The sequence below is a fragment of the Lissotriton vulgaris genome, chromosome 1_1, assembly GCF_964263255.1.
Source record: "Lissotriton vulgaris chromosome 1_1, aLisVul1.2, whole genome shotgun sequence".
NCBI lineage: Eukaryota > Metazoa > Chordata > Amphibia > Caudata > Salamandridae > Lissotriton > Lissotriton vulgaris.
The window spans coordinates 446909784-446929119 of NC_141685.1; the positions used below are offsets into that span (position 1 = coordinate 446909784).

The 19336-nt window shown below is 41.1% G+C and overlaps 1 protein-coding gene across 11 annotated transcripts in view; it reads right to left on the minus strand.

Annotated features, from left to right (window-relative positions):
• DOCK7 (dedicator of cytokinesis 7) overlaps positions 1–19336 on the minus strand; it is an 864306-nt gene that overhangs the window by 136877 nt on the left and 708093 nt on the right. For all 11 annotated transcript variants that reach the window (XM_086953476.1, XM_086953469.1, XM_086953439.1 and 8 more), the window contains 3 exons: positions 18537–18729; positions 17330–17473; positions 6911–7042 (listed from right to left, as the gene is read on the minus strand). In XM_086953476.1, the coding sequence (XP_086809602.1) occupies positions 6911–7042; positions 17330–17473; positions 18537–18729 (469 nt within the window). The remainder of the gene's footprint in view (positions 1–6910; positions 7043–17329; positions 17474–18536; positions 18730–19336) is intronic.

The following is a 19336-nucleotide window of genomic DNA, read 5'->3' on the forward strand; positions in this document are numbered from 1 at the left end:
GATAGTAAAGGTTCTGAAGTTGAAGGGCTAAGATGCAAAATATCTGTAAGCAGATTAGCTTTAGCAACTGCAGTTCCACCACCTTTGCTGCCCTACATACAACTATAGCAAAGGAATCATTTTCCTGTGGGTATACATAGTCCAATTCCATTTCTGGTGATGTGTCAAGGCCAACATTTTGCAGGTCTATACACACTTCATCATCAGGATTCTGAGGAAGAAACAAACTGTTGACCTCCTCCTTATCAAGTCTAACATCCTGAAAGTACTGCATTGCATCCGAGCTGAAGAAGGCCTCAAGGCATCGAATATACAGGTGAAGAGGCAGTGACTGTGCCTTATTAATCTCATAATGAGACACTGGGATTGAGCTAATAATTGGCTCCAGAACCAAGAACAGCATTGGAGTCTGATCCAAAACTGGCACCTCTGGAGTGGGAGACTTGTGCCGACCTGGCAATAACCAGGAGTGGAGGCTGTGATTAGGTGGAGGTCAAATGGGGTTAGTGCTGGGGATAGTCCTGCAGATAGATGTTCAAATGGCAGACCCAGTAAATCCATGGGGTCCGACGGCACTCCAGAGGGACCTAGGGTCACACGGAATAGCTGCATCACTTCTCCCCATAAACTTTCTACCTGCTGAGGTGTTGAGAATGGCCCAGGAAAATCATGGTTTTTCAGATGTGCAATGGGGTAGGAGTCAGACAACCTGTAAGTAATCAGGCCTTTCAAACGCCAACTGCAAGATCTCTCCATTGAGCAGGAGCGATGGCTGAGGAATCGCTTCTGGATTTTTTGCCTTTGTGCTGCGATTTGTTCATAGATATTATTGTTATGCTTACCTCAGTAGAGAGACCTGGAGTGGAAATGGGAGAATGATTTGGACATTACTAGCCTTATTTCTTGTGCTCACCAATGTACACATTCGCCTTCAGCTCCCTGATGGTTTTCGGATGAATAAAGGAACATCTGTTGCACAATTGAAATATGTTTGGATCCAAGACACCAAAGACAGATGTCATGCGGTCTGTGACCAATATTTTCATTCTGCAGTTGGAGCATGGTTTGGAGTCTGTAGTCGTGAGAGGACACATTCCTTGCACACTGTTACTGAAAAAACAAGTTTTTTGTGTCGTGAATAACCAACATATTTTGGGAGTAGTGCTCCATCCATACAGAAAGATATACGGCGGAGCCAATATACAGCTCCCTGCTGGCACTTCATCTGATTGGACAACGCCACCATGGAGTGCGATGGTGCCACATTTCGGTGCGCGGTTGCAATTGCTGAAAAGATTTCTGAACCCAGTTTGGTGTATGAGGGAGAATTCAAAAGGTGCGGAATCAGCAGTTAGAAGGTGTCACTAGAATTACTGCTGTGCACACCTGTGTGACAGTGCTTTTAGCAGAGGACTTGCAACTGTGACGCTTATATGGCCTAATTTTGAGCAGCATTTACCAGTATAATGGTGCGCGGTTGAAACCACATCTTTTTTACTGGTCCTAAAGTGGATGGCCAGTCGGTTTTGAAAGAGAGCAACCCATACTTCACTCTATAATATGTTAGCACAGGAAGCCTACCAGAGCCTCCATTTCTTAAAGCTGCAATTAAAGATACTATCAAAATAAAAAAATAATGACTATTATTTTACACATCATCAAAACTCCAGTAGCTTATAAAAGGGATGCCACCAATTGACATTACTGCTATTTAAGGCTATGGCAACAAATGATGATACTGTTGCCCAAGGTAACAGCACTCAATTTATCAATTTATACATCACACCTGCCAGAAAACACACCTGATATATTTCAGCAAAAACACATTAAGTTATTAAGCCATTTTACCAACATACATACAGAATCTATCTGCAATATAAGGTTGCAAGAGGACACATTAGTGCATCTCATCTGTTGGTAGGACAGAAAATATCAAGTTCAATAATCCTTGTTTATGTTAGAAGCCAAGAATATCTTGTAGCAAGCATATCAACTACTTGGCCTTACCTGAAAAATGATGTTCTATTGAATTTCAATGCTTAGAACAATTCACATTTATGAGTATGTGCAGGTGCACTGCAGAATATTAGAATTATATGTCAGTGAACCTGTGTAAGCAATGTTAACTGATGACTTATTTTAGAGCTGAATGAGAAGTTTGCTACTTGGTGCGTAAAACACTGGTTCACAGCGTAGTAGGCATGTATATATATAGTGCAGCTGTGTAGGCAATGATGGTACAAAATAGTCAAGTCCACATCAGCTTATGGGTATTATGCTAAATGTCACTATATTGTGTCCAAGATTTTTCACTTACTGTGTGTGGTCCTGGTAATATATTGGTATGTTAGATAACTTAATTATCCAGCAAGAGCACCTCCAGTACTAAATGGGGACCCATGGTCCTGGTTAGTTGTGCCTTGCCCTAATTTGACCCCTCAGAGTTGATTCACAGCAACCTCCACATGAAATAACAGACTCCGTCTAATGATTTACCTGGCCTAACAAGGTGCATGAGGGCATTGTACAAACGATCTCAAAAAGTGGGTGATATATTAAAAGGAGACACACTGTATGGGAGCATACATTATGTCAATCTCAATATAGGTGCTCTCAAAATAGTAAATATTACTGCCACTAAAGAAAAGGAATATTTTCATCAGATTTAATTTTTTATATGCTTACATTAAAGAAGTAAGCTCTATGCACCATATCTGAATATTTGTCAATCAAATTCTAAAGAAAAATTATTTCTTTCTCAACCAGCCACAAAAAAATGTAATCCCATATCCCAACTTTCTTCACTGTGTAGCATGATATTTAGGAGTCCAGAGAAGATACAGAAGTTGTGACATTCTGAGAACCATGTACAAGTGTGCAGCAATAGTTTGCGTGTTTAAAATGATGATGATGATGAACAACTAACCAGAAATATAGTAGCCCTGTGCCCCAAAGGACATCATTTTACAATGGCCTTGATGTTGCACATTGTAAAACCCAAAAGCAGAGAAAGATAAAACAACTATTAAAATTATTTTTCTGCCTATTATCATTCCACCAAATAATAGGACGTGGGTGGAAGACAGAGGCATGACCGTGAAGTTACCATCATATAACTGTTACACAAGATATCAGCTGCCATTAGCTTATGAAGGGCTTACAATTGTTACTCTGCATGGTAAATACCTGGCAAATTATCACTTACACAAAAAATAAGCTATGCCAGCTATGCATGAAATTTATACCAGATGGAAAAATAGACACACCTTTCTGTCGATGCAAAAAAGATCTCTTTCCCACATATAGGAAGATGTGATATAATCAAAAATGTCTTTATTATTTCACATTTTTGATTCGGATACTTAAACCCAGCATAAAATCTTGAAAAGTACAAATTACTTCATCTGGCACAGCTTTTTGAGTAAGGATTTTGGGAGTTGTTACCGGAAAAACAAAAAGTTCACAAAATAGGAACTTACCACAACAGACATAAGTAAAAGTGGGGAGGAGGGTCAGCAACCAGGGCAATAGAGGAAAAAACAGAAAGTGTTTTTATTAGGGACATCTAAAAACAAATAAGTAGCAATCAGCAGGTACAACATGTGAGCACCAACTGATGTATTTACAAAAAGGACAAACCAAGGTTTCCATGCAATAAAGTGGAATGCTGAAAGGCAAAGTTCAGGAAGGGAATGCAAACAAACACACACAATGAAGGGTAAGAGATGGGCGTGTTTTACCATGCAATGAAACATGACTAATAGTGTTAAGAGTTTGATCAGTAAACAAGCTTGCAATTCAGGGGTCGATTTATCATCAGATTGGTCAAATGGATGCTCTTAGGCTTCATTTGTCTATTTTTTTATCGAATTTCGCTAATTTGATGACATTGTAGCGCACAAATTTCACCTTTCTGTTGACCAGGATTCCTGACTGAAGCCCCATGACAATGAAGTGACATGCACCTTATCACATCTTACATACAATAAGCTACGTAGATATTTCAGAAAAGTAATTGTTGATCAATTCAGCATAATTTAAAGGGTAGTAAGACTGTTTTCCATGATAAAAGCATTGCTTCTAAGAAGAAAATAATCGTTAATTTCAATGATTTTGGGCTGCATGACCAAAAGAAATAATTTGCTCAACTTTTGAGAAAATAAGAGATCTTCAGAGATGTCAAGGGCAGTACTGCTGCAATGTAAATGGCAGGCATAAGGTGCACATTTTCCAGAAACATTCATAAATTTGTCAACCAAGAGCTATTTTTTTCAGTGATTAATAAGAATAGATATGTATAAAGGGGTGAGCACATTTCATCAGTTCTCTACAAAATCTTTTCAGGCTCACACTGTGCTCAAAATGAATCAGCCTTACGTCTAAATAAATGTAATGGCTACTGTGTAGGTTCTCTTGCATATACCTTATTATAACATCTTACTGAAACTGAAATATTTAGGCCAAGCTTGCACGCCAATATGTAAAACAAAACAATTATACAGTACTGTGCAAGTTGAGCCATGTTTATATGTACGAGGTAAAGTTTTGTCTCGCTCCAGCAAAATCTTCCTAGAAAATACTACACATAAAACCTTGAGGTCTCAGAGAAAGTGAATATGTGAACAAAACAGCACCTTCAATTTCAGCTTTAACACCTTTGAGCATTATAATTTAAATCGAACCCTGTGTTTCAGGTGAAAATATGATATCAAGAGATGGTTTTATTTAATGCTGATGAATAGAAAACAAAGTAAAAAAATTAAGAACATACTTAGTGAAGTGATGATAAAGTGGCACATTCACAAAAAGCCACATTAGTGTAATATGTGACGGTCTCCATGCACTACTCGAGATATCTTCCAAACGAACGTACAAAAGACCATGTCTTTTCTTTGGTTAATGAATTCACTTTACAGCAAACAGCAACATAATCCCACCACTAGCACATGTGGGTCAAGCATCAGAATGATGAATCCAATCAATGTATTAGTGTGTTCTATCAACTAAAACATTACCTACCTCCCAGCCAGTACTCTGTATAGTAAAAGGTAAAAAAAGGGATACCACAAATACATTAAAAAAAGAGCAAATATGGGTCAATTAGTTGAAGTCACCATGCAGAAACACATGTATTCACAATCGTGAGGAACCATGCAAATACAGTGTTGTAAGAATTGTTATCCAAGTACACACACCAGTAAAACTTTATTTTGTTACATTTTGACTTTCTGATGATGTAACCACCTTCCAGAAGTTTCTTTGTACAATAATTCCAATTTTGAGTGTAGTAAATTAACACTGTATTGATTTCGGCTGTATAGGTGCATTATGAGAAACTAATTATTTATTCACTTTCCATATCCAAACTACATTTCAGACACTATTTATAATGCTTCACAAAATTACACATGTGAGCTCTAATATGCAACTTCTACTTGGGAAGAAGACCGAAAGTAGTTCTGGAATTAACAGACATATGCTGTTGCTCTTACCCACTTATGGGTTGAACTGTACAGAGAAACAACAGTGCATGGTGAATGCCATTTAAAAAGAAAACGGAGGAGAGATCTGGAAATATTGTTTAGAATTATTGAGATATTACTGTGCTACCTAAATGTCGCTGGTATTAACTATGTGAACATATTAACACAATAAGAATAATGAAATAATGACACATCTTGGCTTGAATTAAGTGCTTGAAGAGAATCAGTGCATGTTTGCAAAACTATTGTAAAATAAACTAAAAGAATCGGATGTCTGTGATGTTATGTACATAGCCATCTGCAATATGTATTACTTAACAGGAGTGTTTATAGGAAAAATAAATAATTCAAATCTATTGTAATCTAGTACAAGAGTAAAATATGTTACCATTTTATTTAAAACATTAATTTGCCATGCTGGGCCTACACAAACACTTAAAATTGTCAGAGCAAATAAGAAGCTCTTAGATTAATTGGGAATTAAAAGCCATAGGTAACTCCATACACCAGGGGTAGGGTTTACATTCTGCATTAATGAAAATCTTGAAGAGCTACTAAATGATTCTAGCCAACCTTATCCTGTGTGATTTGCCCAAGAGAAAGTAGTCTAATTTTTACATTTATTTTCAGGTCTCTTTTGTAGGGAATTTGTTAACCATAAAACATGTTTCAGTCTGGACTGATGTAATATGTAGACTGAAAACTTAATTACATTTGAATATCTAGCTTCTGCATTATACGACAATAATTGTGCAAATTAAAACATTGCCCTAAGATTTATTAAAATTAAATCATCTACTGAAATTGTTGGTGTATAGTGAAGGAGTTGAGGCATGTCATATTCTAATGTTGGTCTGGTTATGTTCTTACATGCACTGTTCAATGTTGATATATTTCCAATTACAGCCACGGTATGCATTGTTTTTGTACATTGATCTATGGTCTGACAGTATTTGTAGATCAGTAATACATTTTTAGGAGCATGGCTCTCATTCTTACTACTGTATTATAAACATGATTGGGGTGCTTGCACGTGTCCACTCCTTTAGATCTGAAGAAGCTCAAAGATGTAGCTTTGTCAATTACATTTTATAAAGTAAATATAGAATAAATATCAATAAAATCCATTCACCAGTTAAACTTTTGCCTACCCACTGAAACTTCCCATTAGGTTGCACTGGTGAGTTTAGTGCCCTAGAGGAAAAATAGAAATGTAAACCCTGTAATATGTTCTGCCTTTAAAAGAAAGTAACACATTTGAATCACTTCAACTCATTTCCTAACGTTCAAAGAGGGTACTATCAAGAAATGCAAACTAATACATTCTTTATATTTTTAACATGTTGGTTGAGATTCAGATTTAGAAGTACAATTAGGATCACATATTTACCTTATACCTTTTCTCAAGAACACACAAAAATGATTACCTGATGAACAATCTTGCTGAATGCTTCTTGAAGTTTACCATGAATTGCAGAAAGTTTCTTAGCATCTCTATTAGCCTCATGTATAGGAATAAGTACTTTGTAAACTTCATTCACAGCTTCATACATGCCAGCCTGGAAAAACAAGTATTTGAGATGAACATTTTTGTGATCATAAATTATTGTTGCATGTAATTGCAAAAACACCACCATGTGGGGACATCAATGCCTAAATGTAATGCATATAATACAGAAAATTTGATAAAACTGACATATCACTTATTGAATAGAGACAATAATCACTTTGATCTATTTTTCTTTACTATAGTAAAGGTGTTCTATCGTATAATTGATTGTCTGGAGACAATTGCTAAAAACTCAAAGTTACGCTCACTGGAGCTTCTCATTCTGAACCCCCTGATTTCCAAACTCCCTGCCACTCCTACGTCTGGAGAAGGAATAACATGGCTGGTATAACAAACCAAGGGGCAAGCTGGTCCAACAGATGGAATGTAGAATTGGTACAAGAGCTTGTGCATGATGGTGAGCCAGGCCACTCAAGCCACAACTGTGAGCTGCATAAAGTCATTATAGGGCATATAAACTACATTTATAGTGCCTCCTCAAGATGACAGAGATTAAAGTATGTGAGTGGACAAGTACCACTTCTAAACAGTGGATCTAGAAATTTCCAAAACAAAGTAAACTTAAAAATGATGTCATCTAGGAAACATTGTAAAATTATTTTTTAAATAATCTTTTCATTTGGCTAAACTATTTTTTATGTTTCTTCAGCTTGACAGACAAGCTACATCCTTGATTATAAGTTGTGCTCTTTCAAATTAAGGGTTGATTTCCTTTTCAAGACTGGTGACATACACTTTTGGGCATGTCTTTTCCATACCAGTGTGGGTGCTCAAGTTACCCCAAGGATTCTGAATTGCTGAAATTTCAACATCACCTCCTTTGCATGCATCATATATGAGCCCTCCACAGTGCTTAATTATAAAACCATAATAATGATCATAAGTGCAGGAGTCCAAATATTTCTTAGGAGGCTTCAATCATCTTTTCCACTGGCTCCAGCCAAGTGTCTAGAGCTAATGTAATGTAAAATTAAGGAAAATATTGCACTATACAGCACACTTTCCACATACATTTGGTAAAAAGCCATGTAAGTATACTCAATACTCAATAATTTTAAATTTCTTTCTTGGTGTGCAAAGTAAGCTTGACCAAGAGTGTTTCAGATTCACCAACTAAGAACATTTTTAGAAAGTGGTGGAAAACTACATTTTTCAATAACGAAATGGGTATTTTTTTCAATAATGGGGCTGCGTAGTACCCCTTTTCTAATGTGAATCCCCTATCTGTGCCAAAACTCACAATATGCTTTTTATCTGCCAAGGACAAATTGCTGAGGAATCAGTGCCTAATAATAATGAAAAACACGAGGGATATTTGTGGTTGAAGAGAAGGAGCAGACAGCGTGGAAAAAAGAGGTGTGAAGTAATAAGAAATGTGATGGTAATGTGCCTGGACAAGCAGGGAGGAAAAGTAAAATAATAAAATTAAAAAAAGAAGAAGTGTAGAGAAAAGAAGGCACAAACGGGCAAAGAACGGAGTAAACACAAGGTGGTCAGAAATTAACAGTTAAGTAAGAGAAATATGTGGGAAATTGGTAATAAGGAGATTCTGTGCAAATGGTACATGCTAAGATGGGAGATGGCTTGAGATGGGAAGACAGGGCAGAACAAGGGAAGAAGACAACAAAGGGGAGGAAAAAAGTACATTAGGCAGGAAGCGACATTTGTGCAAGTAGCAGAATCAGAAGGAAGGAGGAATGGAAGGAAAGGATAGGAAAATTCATAGAGAGGAAAGGAGATGGAAGTACAAGAGAAGCAAAGAAAAGTGGAAAGTGTGGGGAAAAGGATTGGATGAGATAATGCTTACAAAGGGAATGAATCAGGGGCGGCTGGTGTTCATGGGCGCCGCCCTGCCATCCTTTGGGGATTAACAAAATGTGAGCTGGAACACCAAGCAGCTAGCAATAAATTGTGCTGGGTGCTCGGTGAACAAACATGGGCAAATCCGGGGTTTTCTTTGAGGAGGTAGGGGGGGTAGGGTGGCTCTTGGCTCTGCTGCGCATGCTTTTGGCTGGGCGAAGATTTCTTCGACCTAGAGCAAGAAAGCAGAGCAGTGACGACACACAGGTGGGCAGGATCTGTATATCACTGCCAGAATACAGCTTTTATTTTGGGCGTTATTCGTAAAGCCCAGGGAGGAGTCAGAAGCACCCCAATAATTTCAAAGGCTGGGGGAAGGCCACTGAGGCCAGTCCGGCTTCGGGAAAGTAGTGGGGTGTGGCAGTGGCCTCTGCCTCTTCCTCGTCGAGACCCAGTAACAGTTGTTTTTTACTGAAGTGATTGGTGTGTTGGGTCTGGGGGAGGGGTCAATCCAGCATTTTCCAGTTTGCTTGGGATGTGCCTGCCTGCGTCATTGCCACACTGACTTCTGCCCTCTGCAGTCACGAGTCTCATGACTCGGAGTCGGAGCCCGGTGCGAGAGAACATATCGAACTCCTAGGATTAAGGTAGCAGTGATTAGCTTGACTATATTTTAAGCCTCCACCCCTGTGGCCTCTCGTCTAACCCCTAACATGTAGCACCTGGCCTGTGGCCTCTCTGCATTAATCGTCGAAGCCTGCACACCGTGGCCTCTCCTCCGATCCCGGACAGCCTGGGTTTCATACTTCACCAGGGAGGGTTCATCTGTAACAGAGGAGGCGTAGGCATCGTATCGACATCGAGACACCCCAGAGGGGACTTGGCCTCGGCGCGGTCCGATGGCGAACCAACCTCTACGTGCGGGGAGGATAAAGGTCGACAGGGCGTTGAACTCGGTGCTGCATCTGACTTCAGCGCAGGAAGACGTGCAGGTCTATACGGTGCCTGGTGGGCTGGTCGGTCGACTGGGAGGGCCCTCCAGGCCGTGTCCCAACAACGTTGTATCGACTCTGGAACCGGCGTCGATACATGCAGCCATCTTCGAGGACAAATCCGCCGGCGAAGACCTGACATGAGTGCCTTCCTCCTCTGTGGGACCCGAAGACACACCAGGGAGAGGGGGTGACCCAAAGAAAGAGTGGAGGGCCTTTGAATTAGCCTCCATTTAGGGCCGTTTCGCTCCAACCCCCAGGAAGGGGGGTATGGGGAAGACGACTGCTGGGTGCCGGTGCCTGGCAAAGACCAAGAGCAACGGGCCCCAGCATCACGTTTACGGGAAGACGACCTCCGCGACTTATGTTTGTGCTTACCTGTCTCCGAATGACGTCCGCAGGAATGACCTTATGAGCGGACCCGATCCCGAGAGGGAGATCAGTGGCGCGAAGATGTGGGACCGGACAGCCGTGCGGCCAGCAACTTCATACACCGCTCCCTTAAGGACTTAGGTTTCATCTGTTGACAGGTGTCGCACTTTTCAGAGTCGTGGTGCATTCCCAGGCACCACATACAAATGGCGTGGAGGTCCGTGACAGACATTTGGCGTGCACAGTTCTCACACGCTTTAAAGCCCTAAGGCATCGCACACTGTTCCGTGACGCTGGAGGCGTCGAGAAGGAAAATAGGCCAAGGAACCGCTGGTTTTCAAAGATCCACGTGGGACGCGGAAAAGAAGAAAACTGACTTCAACGCGCCGAGATCGGCTTATATGGCTCCATTGACGTCACGTCTGTGGACGATGTCATGGGACAACCCTAGGTGCAGGTAGTGTGTTGCCACCAGGGCCCAAACGTCTACTGCACCCTGGCTAAGGCGGGATTTTACTATCAATGTAGGAGGTGTGTGTGTGGGTGGTGGGAGTTCATAGCTCCCAGTGCCCATGGCATCCATAATATTCTACTGCTTGTGCTGAAAAAGCACAGTTAACTTTTGCGAACGCACAGTCTCTGCCACAAGGTCAGAATGCCTGTAAACCGTAGGTTCCAGCTGGAATTTGCCATAGGGGATTATTGAGTGAAGGATGTCATGTGGAATGTAGACATTCTATGAAAAATGAACTGATCACTCACAGGTCATAGTTTCATCACAGACCTACTTGCGGGACCAAATAGATAGAGAGAGGAGACCTTGTCTCTGGCTCTTGCACCCTTATAAAAGTGCCATCGCAGCAAAGTTGCATACAAGAGCCATTCTGCCAAAATGTTCACTTCTCCTTCAGACTAGCACATTTTGCAGATGTGCACAAGCCAAAGTTGAACATTTACAATACTGCACACATTTTAGGAAAAGTGACCAGCACAACTACATAAAAGCCAATTCAATTGGTTGATCTTGAGGCCGGAGCCATGTGTACTCAACAAAAGAAGTAAACCTGAATTGTAGATCACCACTTCAGGGTCAACTGTTAGCCCTGTCTACCAATAATCTCTCTATTTTTACAACCTTTACCTGCCTAGACTCAGCTGCTCTGCAGACGTTAAAAGTGAGCGTACCTAAATTCTTCTGCTATGAAGCAAAACACATTGACTGAATGTGTGCAGCAGATATCCAAAGAGACAGAAACCAAACCCCCTACCCAACAAAGAGACCATGGTAAAGAAAAAAGCTTTTTCATATAAAATGTATTTACCTAAAAATTATTCAAGCATACTGATATGTTAAAGATTTTTTTTATTGATTCAGGCGATACAAATTTTCAACTGGAGCCCTTAATACCGATCATTTATTTTTATCTTTCAAAGTTATGGATTATTGCAGGAAAGCCAATCAGTGGAACTTTTAGCATTTTATGACCCTCTTCTTTTCTAAGGTCTTACTCCCAGTAACAGTTTGCTATGTTTACCATTGCAAGGAAGCGTTTGCCAAACAAAGCAGTGTAATGTCCAAAAGACTAGCAAACCCTGCCCACCTCAAACCATGCACGGCCTTTCGTTTCTACCATGCCTCCCTCCATAGGCCAAAGAAACACCCACCCACATTTCTGTGTGTGCAGGGCTTTAAGTGGGATGAAAAAACTGGGGGCGGGGTCTCTCGTAGGAGCAGGTGATGTAATTATGAGTGTGGCTTAAAACTGTTAGGCTAAAAATGTGTACTTAGCATAGTGTGCTGCCCCACTGGTATTGTGCTTCTTCTGTCATTACCTTCAGATATATAATACCAGTGACATTAAACATACAACCAGCCTGGACTATAGGCTTTGTCAATGGTTGTAAGTTGCATAAGATAAATAAGAACAAACTACATAATTTTCATTATTATATACAATGAAAACATAGGTGGTTCATAGATGTGTTACAGGTGGGAAACAGAGAGCCTGTTTCCGTTGGTTGTATGTGCTTGGCTTGGGGGTCATTTTGCAAGCAGACCAGTGTGAGGATTGAGCAAATGTTTTATTTGAATCTAATGTTTTCTTCACACTTGTGCTTCAAAATGCTATATTTGGATCCCACTTTTTTCAATAATTTGCAGTAAATATGTGGTGTAAAACCCACCATTGAACCCCCCACCCTCCGTTTGCAGTTCAGGCTCGCTCGCTTCGCTCACTTATTACATTAGGCCACAGCATTTTTCTTCCCACAAAAATCCACCAGCCACTGGAATGAATGGCAGAGAATGATGAAGGGAGAGATGGGAGAAACGTGAAGAGAAAAGAAGGACAGAGGAGGAAAGGAAGGTCAAATCAAGGAGGAAGGGAACAGAAAGAATGGCAAACAGGACTAGTGAAAGATGTGGAAAGACTGGATGAGACTAGAGAAGTCACCAGAATTGTGGATGTAAGGCGGCTGAGAGAAGCAGAGGATTAAGAGAAGGAACAAAGTAGGACAAATTAGAAGGGAGAAAAAAGGAATGAAATGTGCAAACACAAGGAAAAAGAAAAGAGGAGGAACTGGTAGTGTAGAGTACTGGGGGAAACTAGGATGCTAATTCACGTCCCTATCAGATGGTGAACTCTTCCTCTTTACTGTGCCCTATCTCTGCCAGCATAATATCTTTTTTCTCTTTTCCAATGTCATCTCTCTTGCTGCCTTTAAGTGGTGCCATCCCTTTGCAGTCTCACCCTCTATCTGTGTCCTTCAGCTTATCTCATTCTCTCTGCCTGTCTCTCTACCTGTCCATTTTCTCATTCATGTTCTTTTTTCCATCTTTCACAGCCTCACTCCCTTCTCCCTTTGCTCTCTTAATCCAATCCTTGTAGTCGCTCTTGTATTTCTCCCTTTTTCCCCACCCTGAACCTCTCTACATTGACTCTCTCCTATCACCTGCTGCCTGCTCTCCTTTTACTAGGTTCTCATTATAAGGGGCTATCTAACCTAGGTACAGCAGGGCGAGAGCCATACTAGATATAGTATCCACCAGAAAGATTATTACTGAAAGGAGGTAACTTTGTTTTTTGATGGATACTTCTACCTGCAGCTTCCTCACCAGTTGAATAGATTCCCAAACAATACCGCCCAGGAGGTGGTCTGATAGATGGACGGATTAGGAAATTATGCAGCACAGATCTGGCAAAGAGCCCATCCCTACACACCTCGTAGTCCAAAGAGTAGTGTTTGTCGAACATGTGCTCTGCTGTTCACACTGCGGGCAAGCAGATCTCTGCAATGGGAACAACTCTGGCAATCGCAGAAGATGATGACTTGGCCTTGACGGCACATTTTTTCACGGGCATTGAACGGTTTGATGGGGATAATGTTCCAGCAGGACAACACTGGTTTCCGAACCACTTTGCCTGGTTATTCAATCTGATGTCCTTGGTGCAGTAGATATAGAAACCAGCATCCAGGTAATGTAACTTCTCCTCTTCCTTCATGAGGAACAGAAAGACTGAAGGGTGATGGACTGACGCAGGTCACCTTTCACCATGTTTGTTTATTACTTTTTTGTGGATGGCATTTCAACCCTATTGGCAAAGTCAGGGTCTCTCATCAGGATGAGAAAATATGGAGAACGTTAGGATTGATACTAATCAAACCAAGAGTGGGCTCTCGTTTCCTAGAATGCCTGAATCAGCAGGAGACAATGGACAAGTGCAGGTGTAGTGGACCGTCACTGTTCCTCTGAAGAACTGATTTCTGAACTGTCGATTCAGGTGCACACATACAAACAGGCGTCATGAGATTGTTGGTGGTTTTCTCCTGCTTCTCTGAGCTTAGCCCTTTAGCGCTTCCACATATACATGAGCCAATTCAACCAACAAGAATTGTTCTCCTTAATTGTCACCTTGTTGCTTACACTAATTATATGCACCTACACACAACTGCCTCCCTCTATTCTTATTGAACTATTGCCCTGTGATCCAGGTGTTTCCTAGTGATCCCGGCTCGCCTGAGGATACACAGGTACACAAGCATACTTTAAGGCCCTATGGGACTTGAAGGTGCTCCAAAGGGGGCAGCCGCCCTGGAGAATATCCAGAATTAATAAACACTGCTGGGTCAGACCCTTGGGCTGTGATAAGGCAGCATAGGTGCCGGAAGCTGCATGGGCTGGCCGGTTTTGGCCACATGCTGCAAGTGTGAATCTGCCGGCACAGTTAGTTTGCAAAGCGCCCCAAGAACTAACTAAGGCTCTGATGGCGAAGACACTTTGGGACTTGGACGGCACCTCGGTGACTAACCTTTCAAACAAGCTCTATTTTTTGTTAGCCGATTCTGTCTGATTAAGGAATGGTAGGATGGTGACCTTGAAGGAGCCCTGGAGTGGCGCCTGCCTCTTGTCATCATAAAAGGTTTTGCCTCCCTCTCCTCGACTGCAATTGGATCTATACTGAGGTAAGACTCACATGACTCATGGTCTGACCACAGGCAGATCGAATGAGTGCCCATAATGGACATCTGTCCCTTGCAGTCTCCAAATGGCGTAAAGTCTGAAGGCTTGGGAGGAGATGTCCTGGCACTGCAGTTTTACTTTGATGTAGGTAAAGCACAGCAGCTTGAAACTCTTTGACAGCAAGCTCTAGAGCCTTGTCAAAGACATGGGAAAATGGTAACACAGTGCAGATATGGAGCCAGTGCTCCTACCAGTGTTAAGAGCTCCCAAGCTTTGGCAATTACAGTTGCTTTCTATCTGCAACGGGACAAATTTAGAAACCGTCATTTGTGGCAAAAGTTCTACAGTCCATCATCATTAGTCTAGCAATGCACATTAGAGTCTTGTTATTCTTTCTTCTACTCTCCCTGTTTTTTCACTTCAGTTATGGTGATTCCCAATCACAGTCCCCCGCTGAATACAGTTTGACAGCTATCACAGTGCCACTGTTTCCTTCAATTTTACCAGAATCAAGCTTCTCAAGCAGACTTGCCAGGTGCTTCTTTATGACTTCCTTCCTATGGTTAACATTCCTACATCAGTGTCTTAGCACAGACTGCTTTTTTGGCTGGGTTCTGGAGTGAGCTAGCAATGAAGCTTTATGGGTCGCATGGTACCTGTCAAATGTATTTGCACGCCGGTTATCACCTGGGCCAGCATTACTAGCCAACAGGAGTGCGCTCCAATTGTAACTGCTGTTAGTACAAGGCCTTCAATAATCACATTCTGTTACAAGGTGGGCTTCCTGATACCCCTATCCTGCCAGTGAAGACAAAGTATCACCTTGCTAAACAACTTCTTTGCCACAGCCCCTTCAGCCAAACGATCTCACGGTGAAGGACCGTTTCTCCACTGTTTGCAACCAACTTTCCTACCTTTACTGAGATCCTTCTGGACCTGTTGAAAGCATGTGTCCTCCCCCACCCGAGTATGGCAGAAAAGGTCTTGCAACAAAGGAACAGGTACATGAGCATATTTTGCAAAATAGACCTTATGCTATATGGCAGTAGAAAGCACTTAACATAATGAATCAGAAACCAACCCACGATTAATTTACACTTGCCACATAATGCATCATCTACCAAAAACTGCTGATTTGAGCAAAAGATATTTCGTTTCAAGAGTTACCCGATCTAAAGTGATGTCAATCCTATAAACACCATGTATTTTAGGTGAATGACTTCAGTCATTCAGTGTTTTTCATCAACTTTTTCTGCTTCAATTTTTTAAGAAGACCACTCTTTAAAAAGATATATGGCATAGGAAATAGAAATAACAATACATATTATTAGAAGTGCAGATAGCAAACTGCCAACTCTTTCAAAGTATTTGGCTAGAAGGTCATACGATGTCATATCATTTAAGGCGGCTATGGTGACACTATCAAGTGCATGAAAAACATAATGTTTTAATGAATGGTGGAAAAAGCTCACAATTAGGCTTTTCATATAAAGCAACACCTGCTTTTGCCTACATAAGGACAGTGTAATACCATATATTTTGAAAAGTATGTGAATATTTCGGCTCCCTGAGAAACAGCAACTGGTATTTTGCTATAACTATTGTCGTGCCCAGGCAAGGGCACTAGGACCCTGGGGACAAGGATGTGGGGAGGGGGCACCGGACACCACATCCGGTCAAGGGACAAGGGAGGGAACATTCTAGAGGAAGGGGACCAGAGGGAAGACGTAAGCTGTGCTGTGCCATGATGATTGAATAAACATACCTGAACAAAGAAAGCGTGTTGCGTGATCCTTGGGGGACCGTCACGATATCACAACTATGTCAAGGATTGTACATAGAGGTCGATCCCCTTTCTTAGAAGGTCAGAGGAAAGGGAGACCCCTTGCAGAAGCAATGGGTGTGCCACAGTTTACAGAAAGGCTGCTCTCTAGAATGCAGTGCCTGACAACACAAGGAGTAAAAAGCCCAAAGGTACAAAAACCTCAAAAGTGCTGGCTCTCAATTGTGGGACAGCTTTTGCAAGAGTAAAACTTTTGGATCCAGAGATGGAGTAGAGCTGGAAGAGCAGGATCAGGTAGGACTGGAATAGGAGCTGGATCAGACAGGACTGGAGCATAGCAGGGGCAGAGCAAGAGCAGTAGTTGGATTCGAACGCAGGATCAAGTAATGCAAAAGCAAAGGCGTAGATGCGATGAACTGGCACAGTGATCAGAGGCTTTTTTTACATTGGTATAACAAGAACTGCTTGACAGGATAGGGATGGCCTCTCAATATGAACCACCTGACAGGAATGGGGTGGTCTCAGAAAGCAACATTGGAATAGAATTGATGTGGCAACCTTGGAGTGGAGACTATGTTGGTAGCCTATCTTAGTATGGCGTCTCAATAAAGTAGAGTTCAACTGTAGTTTCTTTTTTACAGTCGTGCCCATTGCTGGCCCAAAACCATAACTTCCTTGAGAGCTACATAATGCATCTTAAAAATTGAATCAGACCCACTAAATCTGAAATAAATGTTTCACTTGTTAGGAGAAATTGTTGGGGAATTATTTCTCGAGTGATCTTACACAATTTCATTAGCATTTTAATCAGTAGCATCTTTAAGAAGCAAGCTTTACAAATTGTGATCATAACAATTATATAATTACCAGAGAGAATGACGATGCTGCTTGTTCCAGCAATCCTACAAGCCCTGCTTCAGTAAAATACTTTCCAGAACAGATGCCTTCTTCATCTGGAGATACCACATCGTCAGAAACCGCAGATTCTTCCAAAACATTTGAAGAAACATTCTAAGGACAAATAAGCCATACTTATGAATGTCAGTATACCTGCAATGTACAACTACTTTTACTATTGATGATAAATAATTTGGGGCCATATGTAGGAAAAACACATTTTGCGATTCTCAATTTGTGACTTTTAGGGAATCACAATTAGAGAATCGCAAAACGCAATGTATGTAGGATTTGCTAAATATTTTATGAATCCTACATATTCCTTATTTGAGAATCGCAAATTGAGATTCGCAAATAAGGAATAACTTCCCATTAATTCCAATAGGACTGAATGGGAAGACATTCTCAATTTGCGATTCCCAATTAGCGAATCGCAAATTGAGAATGCAATTTCAAGGTTGCAAGGATGTCAATAGGACACCCTGTTGCACCCTTGAAAAAAGCATGTGTGCACATGTGGCGCACATACCTGCCCTAAGGGCAGGTATGTGCGCCACATGGCACTTTGAAAAATGCAAAAAAGTGCATTTTTCAAAGAAATCGTAAATTACCATCAACCTGAAGTTGGTGGTAATTTGTGATTCCTTAAGCCAAAATCACACAACTTTGGTGCTTCCTACATTGCATTTAAGGAAACCGCAAATTGGGATTCCTTAAATGCATTTGCAAAATAAGGAATCGCAAATTTTGCGATTCCATATTTTGTGAGTGTGTTTTTGTGTGCTACATTGCACACTGCCTAAATTGCGATTGCAAACGCTGAAATTCTGCGAATTTCAGCGCTTGCGATGGCAATTTGGCTTCCTACATATGGCCCTTAATGGCTTTGACTGGATTATCAAGCCATCATGCATCCATGCAGTATCTAAAGTAATTTTACCCACTCATTTATTCACTCAATAATGGTTAGGTCACTGAGAAACTAATATGGTACACCACAGATAATGCTATGAACTCATGTCAACATTAACCCATCCAAGCATAAGAGTTGGATGGATTAGCATGGAAAATATAGCGACCATATAAAATAACCTCTGGTATAGTTTAATTTATGAGCTTGTTGGGCATACATCCTCCCTTTCTTTGCATTTATATTGCTTTATGTCCAAGCCATTACCTGAAATGTAACACATCCCACAGGAAGATATTTGCGATCCTCAAGCATGCTCAAGTATTCCGCTACAAGTGCTGCAGAGTGGACCAAACACTGTGCAGCTTCTGCATGATTGCTTCTCTCAGAATGTTTCCCAGCCATGTTCTGTAACCAAGTCAAGCGTAGGTCAGGTGAGGTTTGATACCCCTTCGCAATTCTGAAAGCACATAAGTGAAAGACCAAAAAATTTAATTTGCACTAAATGAGAAATTATCAGGTGGAAATGCTAGAACATATTTGTATATCTGATCTGTTTGCAGTGCATCTCTTAAATCAGATAGCCATATTATATTGAGAAAATTTCAAGTACACCACTAGCTTGCATAAGATATGCTGTTATATGTTGAAGATCCAGCAACAACATCTACTGCCTGCTGTCAGCCCTCAACTAACTTAGTAGCAGGTCTGGAGTAGAGTCACTTGGGATGAATTGGTCCCGTTTCTGATATGCATACTATGCTCGACCTCAAAGCTAGTATACCCATTTTACCTTGAAAAGAAAAATTCGAGATTTCAAAATTTTGGGATTCAGAATGCGGTGAAGGTAAAAACATGTAACGGCAGTATTACTGGGCTCCTGAAATCAGTAGCTTTCTTGCTGAAGCTGACCATATTCATGGCTGGGTAGGTCATATTGGCTAAAATTGCCATACTGCAGCATTGTTTTTCTCTGTTTAGCACAGTACAACATACACCTTTGTCACAGAACATCTTCAAGGCACTTAACATTATATTGAACACTTTCATATGAGGAGAGGAAAGAA